This window comes from Maylandia zebra, linkage group LG14 (genome assembly GCF_041146795.1).
Source record: "Maylandia zebra isolate NMK-2024a linkage group LG14, Mzebra_GT3a, whole genome shotgun sequence".
Classification (NCBI taxonomy): Eukaryota; Metazoa; Chordata; class Actinopteri; order Cichliformes; family Cichlidae; genus Maylandia; species Maylandia zebra.
The window spans coordinates 30,488,680-30,504,852 of NC_135180.1; the positions used below are offsets into that span (position 1 = coordinate 30,488,680).

A 16,173-nucleotide genomic window follows, 5' to 3' on the forward strand; every position below is an offset into this window, starting at 1 on the left:
GCATAACATGCTGACAGGAATAATTGGGGAAGGCAAATCTGATCCCCAGCACCTGGCAGAGAGTCAAAACTGTGAGTTGACTAAGTTAATACATTGCTCCCTTGTACAATAACCCTGTTTCCTTGCTCAGAACCTCTAAAACTTTGTCAAGAAACTGCAATGCAGTGTAAGTCAGTACTGTGAACAAAACTGTGGTAAAAGCAGTCAGAGGAAAGGATGCTAAAAGGTGAGTGCCAGATACAGCACATGAAAGTGCTCTGAGTGAGTATAATAGAATACATTAGTATGGTTAGACATAGTCAGAAAGAAGTGTGACTGAATTTTGTGCTGACAGCTTCAACGATCTTAACTCTGGGCCACTCTGGCAGAACAGTGCACTTTGCTGGGCATGCAATCTTATCAACTACTTTGTGCCTTTGTTAATTGAGTGAAAGGGTCAAGCATGGATAAGCTGTAACACACACTTTCAGTCAGAGGGAAGCACATAAACCTTTATTTACAGGCATATAAAAGCTCTGCCATTCTCTGACTGGTAATCAAAGTCACTAAGACTGCTTCATTAAAAATGAAAATCACTGCTACAATATCAAACATTAAGTAGTGTTTGGAGGTATCAAGTATGCAGAAAAAGGTTTACAACATACAACTCTACATAGAAATGGATGTGAAAGAAAGGCCCTTTTTGCAACAAAACTGTACCTTCAGAGCCCTTCCATGAATTCCACAAGTCCTCCACACTGATGAACTGGTCATCCCCATGGAAGCTGTTATGTTTGGCCTTAGGGTCATGGTAGTTTAAATCTTCTCTCAGGAACTGCAGTATGACAAAGACATTTGTAATGGCTACAAACAAAAACCTTTTACAAGACTTGCATGACAAAATAGCTACACTGTTAAAACATTTGTTTTACAACTGCAATTTCACCACTGAAACTGACAGTGCATTCAAAACTTTGGCTAGCGTATTCTGACCAAACTTTGAGCACATCTTTAAGTCCTTAAAGTTGGCTTTGAAAGATGATACCTTTGTATATCAAACTTAGTTGCTTAATTGAAGTGGTGTGAACTTTGTAAGACAAAAATCAGACCCATTGTAATCGATGCCATGTTCTCCAAACTATCTAAACAAATGTTGCTGCTAAAAGGGGCGAGTGACATCAAGAGTGAAAGGAAAGGGAGTGTCACCGTATATTACCTTGTTGATGTTGCTCCTACAATACAACAGAGGTGTGGACTCGAGTCACATGACTTGGACTCGAGTCAGACTCGAGTCATTAATTTTATGACTTTAGACTTGACTTGAAAAAATGTTCTAAGACTTGTGACTTGACTTGGACTTTTACACCAATGACTTGGGACTTGAATTGGACTTGAACCGGTTTACTTGAAAAGACTTGATATTTTACCCCAAATATAAAATTTAACATGCATATTATATAGAGATTGAAAATGTGACGTCATTCACGGGTAGAACCGCAAAGGATTCTGGGAACTCGTGGCAAGCGGTACTAGCGCACGCAGGCTTTCAATTAAAATCAGTTACACAGCGATAAAAAGAAACACAAAAATGGCAAGAAGCTGTTGTATCATTAACTGCAATAGCCGGTCGCATGACAGCCACGGGAAGCCGACGGGTAAAGAGATCGGTTGTTATCGGATTACGTCGTTGAAGAGAAATTGTTCGAGCCATGTTTCTGAAGTAACAAAGACGCGACTGGATTGCAGCCATTCTAAGACCAAATATAACGTCCCAGAACACTCCAGCTCACAGGTTAGTCTGCTCCAAGCATTTACACGAAGGTCAGTGTTTTTTAGTAGTTAATACGTCATTTTCATAACATAATTAGTGATATAGGTTACAAGCAAGTCTGGCGCTGAACAGAAATTGTCGCGCTATGCTCCTTTATTTATTGTGCATAAATAGTGAATTATCCTGACACAATATTGCGTTTCGCTTCTGTTATTATGGTACACTGACAAAAACATATACTTTTATTCACAGGATAAAACAGGTTTTTTGTATCACTAATTGCCCAGTACGATTACAGCATACAATATTATTGTCACTGCTACATTTCTGTGATGGGTACCAGAAATTATTTCCACTGCTAATTAATTACCGTTGAGCTCAAAGGTCCTATTAATAAACGGTTAATGAATGTGTATTTATGACGACAATTTGTGAGACTGGTAAACTTATGATACGTACGATGGTCTTTCGTTCTACACGGTGCATTTCAAGGTCCTGTACCCATCCGTCGGTAAACTGTTCCTGGGCTTGTTGCAGTGACCGAAAGTTACTAAACTTCATGAGTGTATGCACTCACTCCAAGAACCGTGTAATTATAAATATGCATATAAATATGCTACAATGAGATAGCTGACTTCATCTAACTAGCAAATGTTGTCCAGGCTACGTTGGTGATACAGTTTTTTTTAATGTGTATGATATTTTTGTCATGCGATTTTAAAGCTGGTCCTACAACCGCATCCAAGAATAACATGCAGCTTATCTCAGAACTGTCGGTGAAAATTATTCTTGGAGCTAAGTTTAATTGAGCTGCATTTTAAAGAGGTGCAATTTCACAATTTGTGTATATTTTCTACGTTCACTTTTGTTATGTGTTGAGAAAAACACAGATTTAAAATTACATGGTCTAATATTTACATTTAGCATATAACTGCAACATTATTTTTTCGTTGTTTTTTTTTTTAAAGACTCGAAAGGACTTGAAATTCAAAGTTTCAGACTTGTGACTTGACTCGGACTTTTACACCAGTGACTTGAGACTCGACTCTGACTTGCCTGACATTACTTGAGACTTGACTTGAGACTTGAGGATAAAGACTTGAGACTTACTTGAGACTTGCAAAACAATGACTTGGTCCCACCTCTGCAATACAATATTGCTGTAGGGCAATCACTACAACTAAGGTATCGCCATGTTGTCATATGATAGCTTTGGAACTTGGAAAAAAAATGCAAATGCATGGTTCACACCGAGAGTGAAAACGTTACGTCACAAACCCCATATGAAGATGAGGCTGTGGGGAAAAAACGGTGAGCTCTCAGTTAGGGTTTGTTTACATTTAGGCAGTAAAAGTACTTGGCTATGTTTAGAACGATATCATGAGTTGTGTACAAAACATTAGCCATATAGTTAAAAAAAAAAAAAAAAGCCTTTCAGACAGAACGCCATGAGGGCAAACTTCTCATGTTGCAAAGCTGTGACACCACAAAACATGATCACTTCTAATGAAACCATTACTACAAAGAGGTGCATTGCTTTGTGACAATGCGGAAAGACCACATTTGTAAATGGTGTTTAGGGTTTCTATTGATTGTGAGCACTGTGACCCATTTCACTGCTGTAATAGTTAATCCATCGTTTTAGTGCAATTAAATGCAACTCCTGTGGGATATATCCATTGCCTTCACTCGCTTAACATGAAATAAAACCTAATAAATACCTCACCAGGGATTTTCCCCTCATTATTTAATTGTGCAACACAGAATGCCATTCTCACTTTTGTTCAAAACTATTATACATTTAATCATAAAAACAGCTTTTTTTGTATTCCTTTTAGAGTAAGACAGTGTCATGCTCACTAAACTGTACCAAAGACTGATCGTAATGTAAATTCCACTTGCACTCTCACTGAAATGGTAATTGTCCCTCACTTGCTTTTGGAACCACATTGCTGATTGCCCACTGTATTGTAGGCTAACCCACTCACCAGGTTTTTAAAAATGAACCCTACATAACATCTAGCACTCCCACAAAAGCAGAGTCATGGGTGAAAGACAGTAATAAGTCATGATGCCTTTCTTTCTTGATAGATTTGTGTGGGAAGATTTCACTACAGTGCAGCAAGATGTCTCTGCTGCAGGTGAAATACAGCACTCCCGAACATATTCAATGGAAAATTAGCAGGACCTGTATAATGTGACAGAGTCACCAAGGTTACTGTTAAGAGACCAGATGTACACTTTCATCTTGCTCGTAAAGAAAGCAACTCCCCACCTTATTTAATCACTGTATGATTAACAAGAAAAAGAGGGTTGTCTTGAAGTACTCTTCATCATCATTTTGAGCTTTCCATTTCTTGGCTAAAAGCCACTACACATACGATTGCTCACTGTGCTTCTCTTCATTATTTGCTTTAGGGGGGTTGCATGCCAAGTGCCCCTCTTAAAAGCAGTGATCGTGCCACCTGCTTTGATCTGGCCTCAGCTGCATAACACAGACTGAGCCCGAACCATACCTGAATCAAGTCACCAGAGGCGGCTTTCTCGAGGCCAAAACTTGTAGTTTACACTAAAGCTTACAGTGCAACATTGCACTACTGTACATATGCATATGTATTTTTTTTCTGTTTTGCTTATAATTTATGCTATTGAAGAGAACTACTGTACTGTGCAGTATTACTCTACCATAAGCACAAAGCAGATTGTGGCTTCACAAATCCCCTTTGTGCTACATTTTTTTAAAGAAACTGCAGCATAATTGTCTACAAATCACATGCAAGTTACAACAGGATTTAGTGCAAGAAATACTCTCCCACACCACACCCATCTTCATACTAGGCCTTCATTTGCATGTGTTGTTTTAGGACTGTCTTTTCCATGGTTGTGATTCTACTGTAATGACAAAAGCCGTCAAGAGTATTCAAAAATACCTTTGATTCAACTCTGACAGGCAAGGGTAGAAAGAATGCCAGCTATGCTTTCTAAGCCAGTAAATACACCAGGTTAATTATTTGACAAGGGAAAAAGGTATATCAGCAAGAGCACTGGCGTGCAACAGGATGAACCTACCAGTTAGACAGTCATTATCTGGCCACCTTTGGAGCAAAATCTACAAAATTTTAGATGACAGAGGGTTTAAAGTAACAGCATAGCCACTATATTAGGTACACTCATTCAACTAGGGCTGGGCCATATCATACCGTTCATGGTAATGCCGGTACAATGTTAGGCAACGATAAGAAAATAAAATATTGCGATAGAATATGGGTAAAACGTGCATGCGCAATGCTTTTGTTTTCATACGCACATGGCCGAAAAAGCATGGCGGCAACGGAGAATGAGAAAGGGGAAAGCGGATCGTTGAGTGAAACGGATGAACCAGAATTGGTTTGTAAAAATGCTGCAACTTCAGTGGTGTTTATGCAGAGCTACTGGTCCCATAGGCTCACCAAAATTGGACAGAAAAACCATGATAAGAAAACCTATGCCTGTTCTGATAAGTCGCAATTCCTACTGTGATTTAGATATTTGACTTTGTCAGAGACGATATGAAAGGATGGATCCATCCTACCTTGTATCAGTGGTTCAGGCTGCTGTTGGTGGTGTAATTGTGTGGGTGATCGTTTCTTGGCACAGTTTGTGGCCTTTAGTACCAACTGAGTGTAATTTATATGTCACAGCCTACCTAAGTATTGTTAATAGTACCTTTATAACCACAGTTTGCCCACATTCCAATGTGCAATGTCTGAAAGCTCAAATCCTCTCAAACTAGCATTTTGAGAATGACAATGAGTATATAAGGCTCCGAGCACTGTCAGCTTCAGCTCTAGTGAAGTGTGTCCAAGCCTTAGAACACTCCCTCACTAAGAGCAGGATCTCAGCTGGTTGTATCCCTGCCCCTCACTCACAGACTTCAGGAGAAAGAGCTCTCTTTTGAATTGTGAAGAGGGAAAGAAAGAAAAACCCCACCAAAGAAGGATGTCTTATTCTTAGAGCAAGTTAGAAACTGTGTCAGTGAGATAAAACACAAAAGATAACCCTTTGTATCAATATCACTTCACTTCTCCAACACAGAGGGCAGAATTGATATTGTTAGAGTATAGCAACACTTCAGTCTTGTTTAACTTAGAGGGCTTTTCAGGTTGTTACTTACGCCATCTGTCTCTACGACATCTACATTGCCGTTTGCATCATCATCCATCTGCTTATGGATATTACGGATAGCTTCAAAGGTGAGAAAGGCATTTTCATCCTTGCATAGTGGCTCATCAATGCGACAAAAATCTGGTGAAGAAACAGAAGTCATATCCACAAGTTGTTAAGTGACAAAGGTCCACGAATTCGTCGACTAATATTTAGTTTTTTCCTTATTCTACAATTACTAATTTACTTTTTACAATCACCAAAAATACCAAACAAACAAAAACAGACAAAAAAAGCACAACTGGGTAAAGAGTAGATGTAACTATGCACAGATAAACAAAAAACATTTATATAACATTAGAGGTTTTTGTAAAAAATAATGTCTAAGATGTTCTTTTTTGCGCTTAGCACTTCATTTGTAACACTGCAACACTGTGATGCAATAAAGGCTAATAGCTTTTAATCTTGTGTGCACTTTCCTGCAGAAAAGACAGAAAACCTTCTCAATGTCCCCTGCTGAATTGGCTTCCCCACAGCACTCTCTTTAGCAAAGATAACTGAACTGCAACATTCCTTGGCTGCATAGGAAGGCTTGTTTATATAAGGCCTTTCACTTACTGCGGGCTGTTACAAAGGCAGGTACTTTTGACTGTATCTGCTACACCTATGTGTAGACCAAAAACAGACCATTCACTGAACTGAATCGATGAGTGTAGAGGCATCATAATTTTAGATGTCATTGTCACTATTCTGTTTAATGTCAAGAAACTCAGGTTTGCTATTCTACAGGCTTTAGTATTGTATAAAAATATCCGTATGTAGGACTCTAATTATACAGAAATCAAAATGGACATCTCTTATGATGTCCCTGCGTGCCCACTGTTTTGCTGTGTCACTTTGCTTCCTGAGGGATTACTGATCCTCTGCTAGATATGAGATGATGACACCACTCCCATTAAGAGGAAAACATTTTTGCATGTGTGCAGCAATGGCAGATTTAAGAGTGTGTGTGCATTCCTTGATTGAATGCAGCACAGTTCAGGTAAACTTACAAGAACAGTACTCATGAAAGCTTCATATTCTATTGATTTCAAATCTATCTTCTAAATCTATCTTGTATGAACTATATGCAGCTCTGATCTCAGGTATATCTCAGACACTATTTTAACCAATGAAGGGAATGACTAATATTACAAAACAACAAGTTTAGAAAACATAAGTAAGATTAAGAAGCATATATTAAAGCAGTAAGCTTTGCTACACAATTGACTAAATTTTAACCACAAAAGGAAACGATGAAGAAAAGAGTTAAAAGGGAAGCACGCCTTGCCTGCATGCCAACAAGAAATAGTGGTCAAGACTTCCTTTCTGGGTCTGAACTTGGATTTTTTACAGCAACAACATACTCCTGGAGAAACATTTTTATGGAACTTTTTAATCACACTACAGATTACTGACAAAAACCTTGATTCTAGGTTGAAAACTGAGCAGTGTTGACTATCAGGCAAGGATTCTTCTTTTTGTTGTACCATCTTTCCCATAAAATGGTGTAGCAGTATGCAAACATAACCTCACTTCCCCTTTCATAAATGAGCTCATGCAGCTTCATCATTAATCAATGACACCCACATTGTTTTTTTTGTTTTTTTCTCAACTATAACAGACTGCAGGCATTTGGCTTGCATTGTGCCGGAGGTTACAGTGTAATGCCCCCTCCTACTGATCAACACATCATACCAATCCATGTTTTGTTAATTCCCAGAACTGGATGTTTTGACATGCAGGCTTAGCAATTAAGGACAGAGAACAGAGAGTAAAAATGTCACAGATTAATACCTGAAATAATTTCTGTCCATGATATTGTGTCTGTAAGCCTATAAAACTTTTTTAACTTGCAAAATGTACCTTATGGTCTACATGACAACACAAAAGATAGAAATAGGAAGGATAGTGTGGGTGAACTTCCGTGTAGTTATAAGTTCATTTGTGAGCATGCACGCTTTCAACTTTTAGCAAACTTGCAAAGCCACATACCACAAAGTGATTACTCACTTTCAACGTTAACACACTTTGCGTTAAACAAAAAAACAAAAAAACAAAAAAAAAAACAGTTATTCTAGTAAAAAGTCTACCACCTGTAACACTCTCAAACGCCAAACTTGGCCTTCTCTCTCTTTCTCATTTGGCTTGCAAACCTCCAGAGACACAAGATAAGATATTTGCATATATATATATATATATATATATTTTTTTTTAAAAAGAGCTCAGGTTACTCACGTCAATCTGTGAGCTTCCATTTAGATGAAGAATACACCCATAGCTTTTCCACCCCATAAATCCTTCTTCCACGGTCTCCCATGATAATTTAGAATACCAGTCAAGCTTTAAAAATCACTGTCACATCAAGAATAAATTATATGGCACACTGAAATTTTTAGGAGAAAAATACATTTGAAGTGCATCATCTCTACTGATGCGTGTAGACGATTTGGGCAGTTTCCCATTTCACTGCACTGTTCAATAATAAAAATGCAGAAATGATTAATTCAGTGGTACTGGTTTGCTATTCAAAAAAGTATAGAAACGATTTACAAGGTAAAAAAATAAAAATCCATTGTAATCCAATAAAAAAAAATCATTAAACTAGCGGACTTCTAAATAACAAGGTTATAATTGGCTGGTGCGCCTTTGTCTTTTGTGCTACAAGTAGTTGGAAAATAATTATTCTAATCTATTATTTACTGGAAATAAAATGCCTACATTCACCCAATAGTCATTCTTTCCACTAATGTTTTTTTTTTGATGAACTGCTTATTGTTTGACTCAGTGGCTAGATCGAAGTAGGAGGACAGGGCTTAATGGCAAATGCCAGCCAGACTATTCTCAGCATGGCTACATTTAGTGCCTGCACACAATCGCAATGTTGTGACACAGACTGCTGTCCTCAAACAGGCGGTATAGTGTGTGTCAAGAGGGATACAATTACATCTTTCACGGTTTGCTATAACAAATTATTGCCATGATTGATTACTCACCTCGCATTCCATTTTCAGCAAGCTGACTGTCCACCGGTGTAGGTGAACTTGGCTTTTCAGTCCAACTTTCTCCAACGAGACACAAACACAATATCCACAAGCTCAAGGATCTGTGGAGCTCCATGACTTGTGTACGCTGGAAATAAGATAAGAGTCCATCAAACACTCTGACAACTCTTGCATAACACATTCGGAGTGTAGTGGTGGTATATTACAACATATGACCGCTTTCCCAGGGACAGGGAACTATGTTAAGCAGCTTATAGCACACCAAGAAATGCTGTTACATAAAGCTCACTTGTCATGTGTGACTCTTCTTCCTGAATGAGCCATCGAACAGTCATTAGCTTACTAATACCTGGTTGTAGCTAAGGTAACCTTTAAGCCATTACTATGCTGGTTTAGTTGGTATGTGGCCTTTTTATCCCTATAATTCCTCAAAATATCACTTCAGGAAGAGAAGTAAAAAGATTATGAGAAAGTGACAGAAGTCTGGTCCGTCTCGTAGTTTGATGTCTAAAAAGGGCTTGGCGTGCTAGCTAGCTAGCTAGCTCGACATCTCCGTTAACTCGACAATTGGGTGTAATAGCCTCCAATGGAAAAATAACAGTCTAACCCGCCTCATATAGACGCTTCTATAGTTTTCAGATGGAGGTGTTTATTTCACTGTCGACTTGCTGCATTTTCTACAGGCGCACATTAGCGACTGCTGACGTTTAGCTAACCACAAGAGAGAGCGCTACCGACGAGGGATTGTAGTTTTTAATCTACGCTGGATGCTACTACAGGCACACCACAACACAGGATAAAGTTACCTGTCATGTATTGGAGCAAGCAGGTCTGTCTTTTCAGCTCTCTGTTAACATCGCAAGAGACGACTGGTCCCGCGTAGCTTAAGCACGGCGAACTCCACCTCCTGTGAGAGGTCTCGCTCTTCCACCGACCGAGAGACCGAACCGAAAAAGCTGCAGAATGTGGACAGACGTGAACTGTCTTCCTCTACAGTGCAAAGGCACTAGTACTCCCTCCTCCTCCGTATAGTCATCATCGGCTAATGTCGCCCCCTAGCGTTTGGAGTATAGGCTATACTTGATCCAAGCGTCCAAGCTGAAGAGAGACATTAAGACATCGAGTATTTTTGCAATAATGAGGAAAAAAAATATTAGTCTCTTTATCACCTTTTTTTTTTTTTACTATAATAGAATATTATACAACATTTAAATCAGAATCAGAATCAGGATACTTTATTGATCCCTGGGGGAAATTATTTTTTGTTACAGTGCTCCATTATAAACCAACATTAAGACAAGACAGACAATACACTAACTAAGAATAGTACAATATATACATATACATACATACATACATACATAAGTCACTCATAAATAAATAGCTGAAAAAGAAACATGTGTAGTTGTAGCAGCAAACAGTGTGTTAAGTGGATGCGTTGTACAGGGAGATGGCCACAGGCAGGAAAGATTTCCTGTGTCGTTCAGTGGTGCTTTTCGGTAATCTCAGTCTCTCACTGAATGAGCTCCTGTGACTGACCAGCATGTCATGGAGTGGGTGGGAGGTGTTATCCAACATTGTCTTTATCTTGGATAGCATCCGCCTCTCCGACACCACCTTGAGGGAGTCCAGCTCCATCCCCACAACATTGCTGGCCTTACGGATTAGTTTATTGAGTCTGTTGGCATCTGCGACCCTCAGCCTGCTCCCCCAGCATGCAACAGCATACAGGATCGCACTGGCCACAACAGACTCATAGAAAATCCTGAGCATTTTCTGGCAGATGTTGAAGGACCTCAGTCGCCTCAAAAAATAGAGACGACTCTGGCCCTTCCTGTAAAGTGCTGTGGTGTTTTTAGCCCAGTCCAGTTTATTGTCAATGTGTACTCCAAGGTATTTATAGTCCTCCACAATGTCAACACTGACCCCCTGGATTGAAACAGGGGTCAAGTGTTTCCTGGTCTTCCTGAAGTCCACGATCAGTTCCTTGGTCTTTGCCACGTTGAGCTGCAGATGATTCTGCTCACACCACGTGACAAAGGAGTCGACCACAGCCCGGTACTCTGTCTCATCATCCCTGTTGATGCATCCAACCACCGCAGAGTCATCAGAAAACTTCTGAAGATGGCAGGTCTCTGTGCAGTGGCTGAAGTCTGTGGTGTAGAGGGTGAAGAGGAAGGGGGAGAGGACAGTCCCCTGTGGTGCCCCTGTGTTGCTGATCACCTTGTCAGACACACACTGTGGGAAACGTACATATTGTGGTCTTCCTGTCAGGTAATCAACAATCCAGGACACCAGAGAAGCATCCACCTGCATCGCTGCTAACTTATCACCCAGGAGGGTCGGCCTGATGGTGTTGAAAGCACTGGAAAAGTCAAAAAACATGACCCTCACAGTGCTCGCCGGCTGATTAAAACAAAAACTCTGACTTTTTCAATCTCTGCTCTTTGTAGAGTTACACAGCTGAATTCAATAAGCTATAACCAGATTTTACACAAGCCGTCATGGCTGATGGAGTCCATCCCAGATACCATGAGATGAGAGGTGGGGTTCACCCTGGACAGGTCGTCAGTCTTGACAACAGCAAGGTCAAGGCGATGGCACTTTCCCCTGCTTTCAAAAAAAGCTTAATATTCATTCATTCATTCATTCATTCATTTCAGGCACAACAAAATAAATATATTGAACATAAAGTGCACAAAACAAAAAATATTTCAAGGACAAAAGATCTGGGCCCGTATCCCTAAAGATTCTGAGAATCCTCTCAGAGAGCTCCTAACTTAACCTAAAAATTCCTTGCCAGGAGTTTTAGCTTCGAAGTGATTCCAGAACATTTTCATTGAACTCTGAGCAAGGAATGGTTGGGAAATCCTATCTTAGTGAGGAGGTGTGGTTGACCCCGTTGCTAGGTATGAGTCATCATTTCAAAAGCCGTGATTGGTTGATCCTACAAGTTTGATGGAAATGAGCTTTTGGTGATAATGAGCAAAGGATGTACCCTCAAATCAATAAACATAATTATACACTCTAATCTTATGCTGACTGTAATTGTAAATAATATTTCACATTCAAGAAAATATCTGGAAAATGAATAGTAAGCTGTAGGGGTTATAGCCTAACATTAGAATCTAAAATATGTGAAAACTTAAACTCATTACACCCTGTTCAAATAATGATTCGTGTCTTATTTGCTCATATTAATATCCTAGCTGGCATATTTTGTACTTTCACTCCCATATGGACCCCATTGAAAACAAGATGGCCTATCTCAAGGGGCTGTCCTTAATGAAGTGGAAATCACAACGTTACAAGTCCAGTGTGGTCTTAACGAGGGTAACACGGCTCAGTTTTTATCAATGTCTGTGATTGCTGGCTGGTCTATTTATAAAGGCTTGTTAACAAATATCCTACAAACACAGAAAATGGAGGGAAAAAAAAGGACTCGCAAGCCGAACTGGACTGAGGAGCAAGGTTTGTTGCTGGCCCAGTTGGTGAACAAACATAAAGGTATGTTACGAGGAAAATTTGGCCCAACTGTCACTAGCCAAGGCAAGAGGCGCGCCTGGGACACAATATCAGGATAGCCCAGCGGATCAAACACCATTCCCATCTGCAGCACCTGCTCCGTCAGCACCCCTGCAGGAGAGCAGATTGCAACTCACAATTGATGTGTTTGAAAAACAAAAAGAAGTCCTTTCCCTTCAGGAGGAGTACTACCACCTTAAAATTGAACACCTAAAAAATAAACCATTTACAGATTGTGTTCTGTGTCTTGCATTTAACAATTGCAGGTGATGTGCAGTAAAACTGTGGTAGTTCTTAATACCATCACAAGTTCTCAAAAGACATGGGGCTACAGCTTGCCTGAAATGTAAATTTGTGAAGTTTGCCCTGTAAGGCAGTCCACTCTGGGCTAGGTTCCCCTGTGGAATGTAAATATCTTCTTCACCACCATCCTCATCGTTGTCCTCATCCTCATCGCCATCCTCCAGAGGTTCTGCAATCTGTCTAACCTTGCAAATATTGTGTAATATTGCACAGGCTATGATGACTTTGCTGACTTTTTCAGGCCTCAGCCGCACCTCTCCGTGGAGAACATGAAAGCGCCTCTTAAGCTGGCCTATGCCATGCTCCACCACCGCTCTTGTTGTCTTGTGGGCCCTACAATAGAATACAGAGACCTTTAATTATTTGATGGAAATATTGCACTACTTGGATGCTCTAACATATTGCTTGCATTTCATTTCCATGATTTTTGTATTGTTTGGCTTACCTGTTATAGTTTAGTTGGGGCCCTTGGCATGGCTGGAGGTAAGGTGTAAGGAGCCATGGTTTGCATGGGTAGCCACTGTCCCCTAACAAGTGGCAATTAGCTGGCACATAGCGTCTCTCAAAAAGCTGTCTGATGCCACTCTCGGAGAGCATTCTCGCATCATGTGTGGAGCCTGGCCGTTTAGCCACAATGTCCAAAATCTTACAGGCCGCATTGAAGACTATTTGCACATTGATGCTGTGGAAATTCCTCCTGTTAACAAAGACAGCCTCGTCCTCTGATGGCGCAATTATTCTCACATGTGTTCCATCAATTACACCCACAACGCCAGGGAATCCTGCAATGTCCATAAATGCCCTTTTATGTGTGTGTAAAGTGCGGGCATCCAGCGGGAATGAAACAAATTGTGTCACAATATTAGGTTGTGACAAAGCTGTCAGTGTTTGGGTGATGACTCTGCTGACAGAGGATTGGGACAGACCCAAGTCATCACTGCTGTATTGTTGCATTTTCCCAGTTGCCAAATACCTCAGGGTTGTGATTACTTTCGTCTCCGGTGTAATAGCGTTGTGGCGTCGAGTTGGTGAAGTAATTGCATCTCTAAGGAGATCCACCACAAACATGATTCCTGCACGATCCAATCTGTAGCGTCTCAATAATTCCCAGTCATCCAGTGTTTGCAGGACATCTCTCCTGCCTCTTCTGTTGGCCATTTTGTGCAGCTGCTTAGGGGAACTCCTAAGCCACTAAAAGTCCTCTTCCCTGCTCTTAGCAGATCTCGCCTTAGGAGCCCTTTTAAGCGCTAGGAATCTTGAGGAATAGCTTTTATATTAACTGGGATTGTCGTGTCACTTTTAGGGGAAATTCTAAGAAAACGTCATGACTCTGAGAATTTTCTTAGAATTTGGCCGCTAGGAGCCACTTTTTGCACAAAGATTCTTTAGGGATACGGGCCCTGATGTCTCAACAGGACCTGGAAAAACTAGTCCATGCATTCATCTTTAGTAGGCTTGATTACTCTAATAGGATCTTTACAAGTCTACCTAAAAAATCAGTCAGACATCTACAGCTCATTCAGAACTCTGCTGCTCGGGTCCTCACTAAGACCAAAAAAGTGGACCACATCAGTCCAGCTCTGAGGTCTTTACACTGGCTGCCTGTCCGTCAGAGGATAGACTTTAAAGTTCTGATGCTGGTCTATAAAGCTCTGAATGGTTTAGGACCAAAATACATCAGTGACCTCCTGACCCAGTATGAACCTTCCAGATCCCTCAGGTCATCTGGATCCGGTCTTTTATCAGTTCCCAGAGTCAGAACCAGACACGGAGAAGCTGCATTCAGCTTTTATGCTCCTTATATCTGGAACAAACTCCCAGAAAGCCTCAGATCAACTGAAACACTCAGTTTATTTAAATCCAGGTTGAAGACTCTCCTATTCTCAGCTGCATTTCAATAAAACACCAAATCCACACTGTTAAGCTACATTTCAAAACTTACATTTTAACTACTGATTTTATCAAGGCAAGGCAAGGCAAGGCAAGGCAAGGCAAGGCAAGGCAAGTTTATTTGTATAGCACAATTCAACAACAAGGTGATTCAAAGTGCTTTACAGAGACATTAGAAACAAGAACAAATAAAAAGCATGATTTAAAATTGATTAAAACAAGCAAATAAACTAACTAACTAATTAACAAACAAACAAACAAACAAACAAACAAACAAACAAACAAACAACAGTATATAAAATCAAAACAGATAAAATCAGAACAGTAGATAAAATCAGTAGTTAAATGTAAGTTTTGAAATTTAAGCTTAAAGTGTGGATTTGGTGCTTTATTCAAATGCAGCTGAGAACAGGTGAGTCTTCAACCTGGATTTAAATAAACTGAGTGTTTCAGCTGATCAACTGTTCTGATTTTATCTACAGTTTTTTTAATCAACTTTAAATCATGCTTTTTATTTGTTTTTGTTCTTTAATGTCTCTGTAAAGCACTTTGAATCACCTTGTTGTTGAATCGTGCTATATAAATAAACTTGCCTTGCCTTGCCTTGCTTAGATACATCCTCGTCCTGTGCATCTCAGATTGCTGGCTCATCTGTGTCTTATTGAATGAGACACCAATCCAGGTTTTGCTTGGCAGTTGCTCACAATTTTAAGCAAGTCAACATGCCAGCATTTTAAGCTGGATAAATGTAATCATATTCTCCACCACATGTGTTGTTTCAAAAGGAAGGCTACATCCCAGGATATTCACAGCAACAACACAACTAGATGCGTGTTAGGACAGGTGTGGACATCTGCTGCTTCACTGTGAAAGGCTGGAATGGTGTGACCTCTGTCCAAAGGGTGTGTCGAGGTGGAAATCCAAGAAGTGCAATACGTTCCTGCATGCACACCAGCAAAGGTTGGCAGGACACCCCTTGAAGTAAAGGGGATCTAATGCCCCAAAACATGCTGCTCTGTTGAACTAAGATACATTTGAAGAAGGTTTATGGCTTTTGCTGAGAAATTTTAGGTGTCCAAAAATTTTATTTGACTGTTACTGATCTGGTTATCAATTCAGAGTTATACTATAAAGGGAAACCTTGACTGTTTGATAGAGACCTCTATTTAAAAGAATAATGGTGCTTGAATTAAAAAGAAAAATATATTATTTGTTGTTACTTTTCTTACTCATTTTTTTTTTTTTTTAGAATTCCTGTTATTAAACACATGTACAGACTTTGCAGAGTATATGTCTGCAATGTTGACTGTTTGGGCTAACACAGGGTCCTGTAGCTTTCCTGTAGAGTAAACCTGCACACTGAGGTATTTTCCAAGTCATGCCAGTATATTATGGCAAATATCCTTAAGTTTGAGTGCAAATAAAATAATTAATATTGGAGAAAATTACTGTCATCACATCATGGTTCATAGGTTTCAGTATTATATAGCTTTTTTTAAAATCTTTAATGATATATTG

At 39.8% G+C, this 16,173-nt stretch overlaps 1 protein-coding gene across 3 annotated transcripts in view; it reads right to left on the bottom strand.

The window, feature by feature from the left end:
- The window catches only part of stim1a (stromal interaction molecule 1a), a 28,214-nt gene extending 18,269 nt beyond the window's left edge, over nt 1-9,945 (bottom strand). For 2 of the 3 annotated variants that reach the window (XM_004558253.6, XM_012921052.5), the window contains exons 1-4: nt 9,744-9,945; nt 8,929-9,064; nt 5,904-6,034; nt 700-814 (exon numbers count right to left, since the gene is read on the bottom strand). In XM_004558253.6, the coding sequence (XP_004558310.2) occupies nt 700-814; nt 5,904-6,034; nt 8,929-9,052 (370 nt within the window). In that variant the 5' untranslated portion in view covers nt 9,053-9,064; nt 9,744-9,945. The remainder of the gene's footprint in view (nt 1-699; nt 815-5,903; nt 6,035-8,928; nt 9,065-9,743) is intronic. The other variant, XM_076873335.1, reaches the window with a different exon arrangement.
- Nucleotides 9,946-16,173: the final 6,228 nt, after the last annotated feature.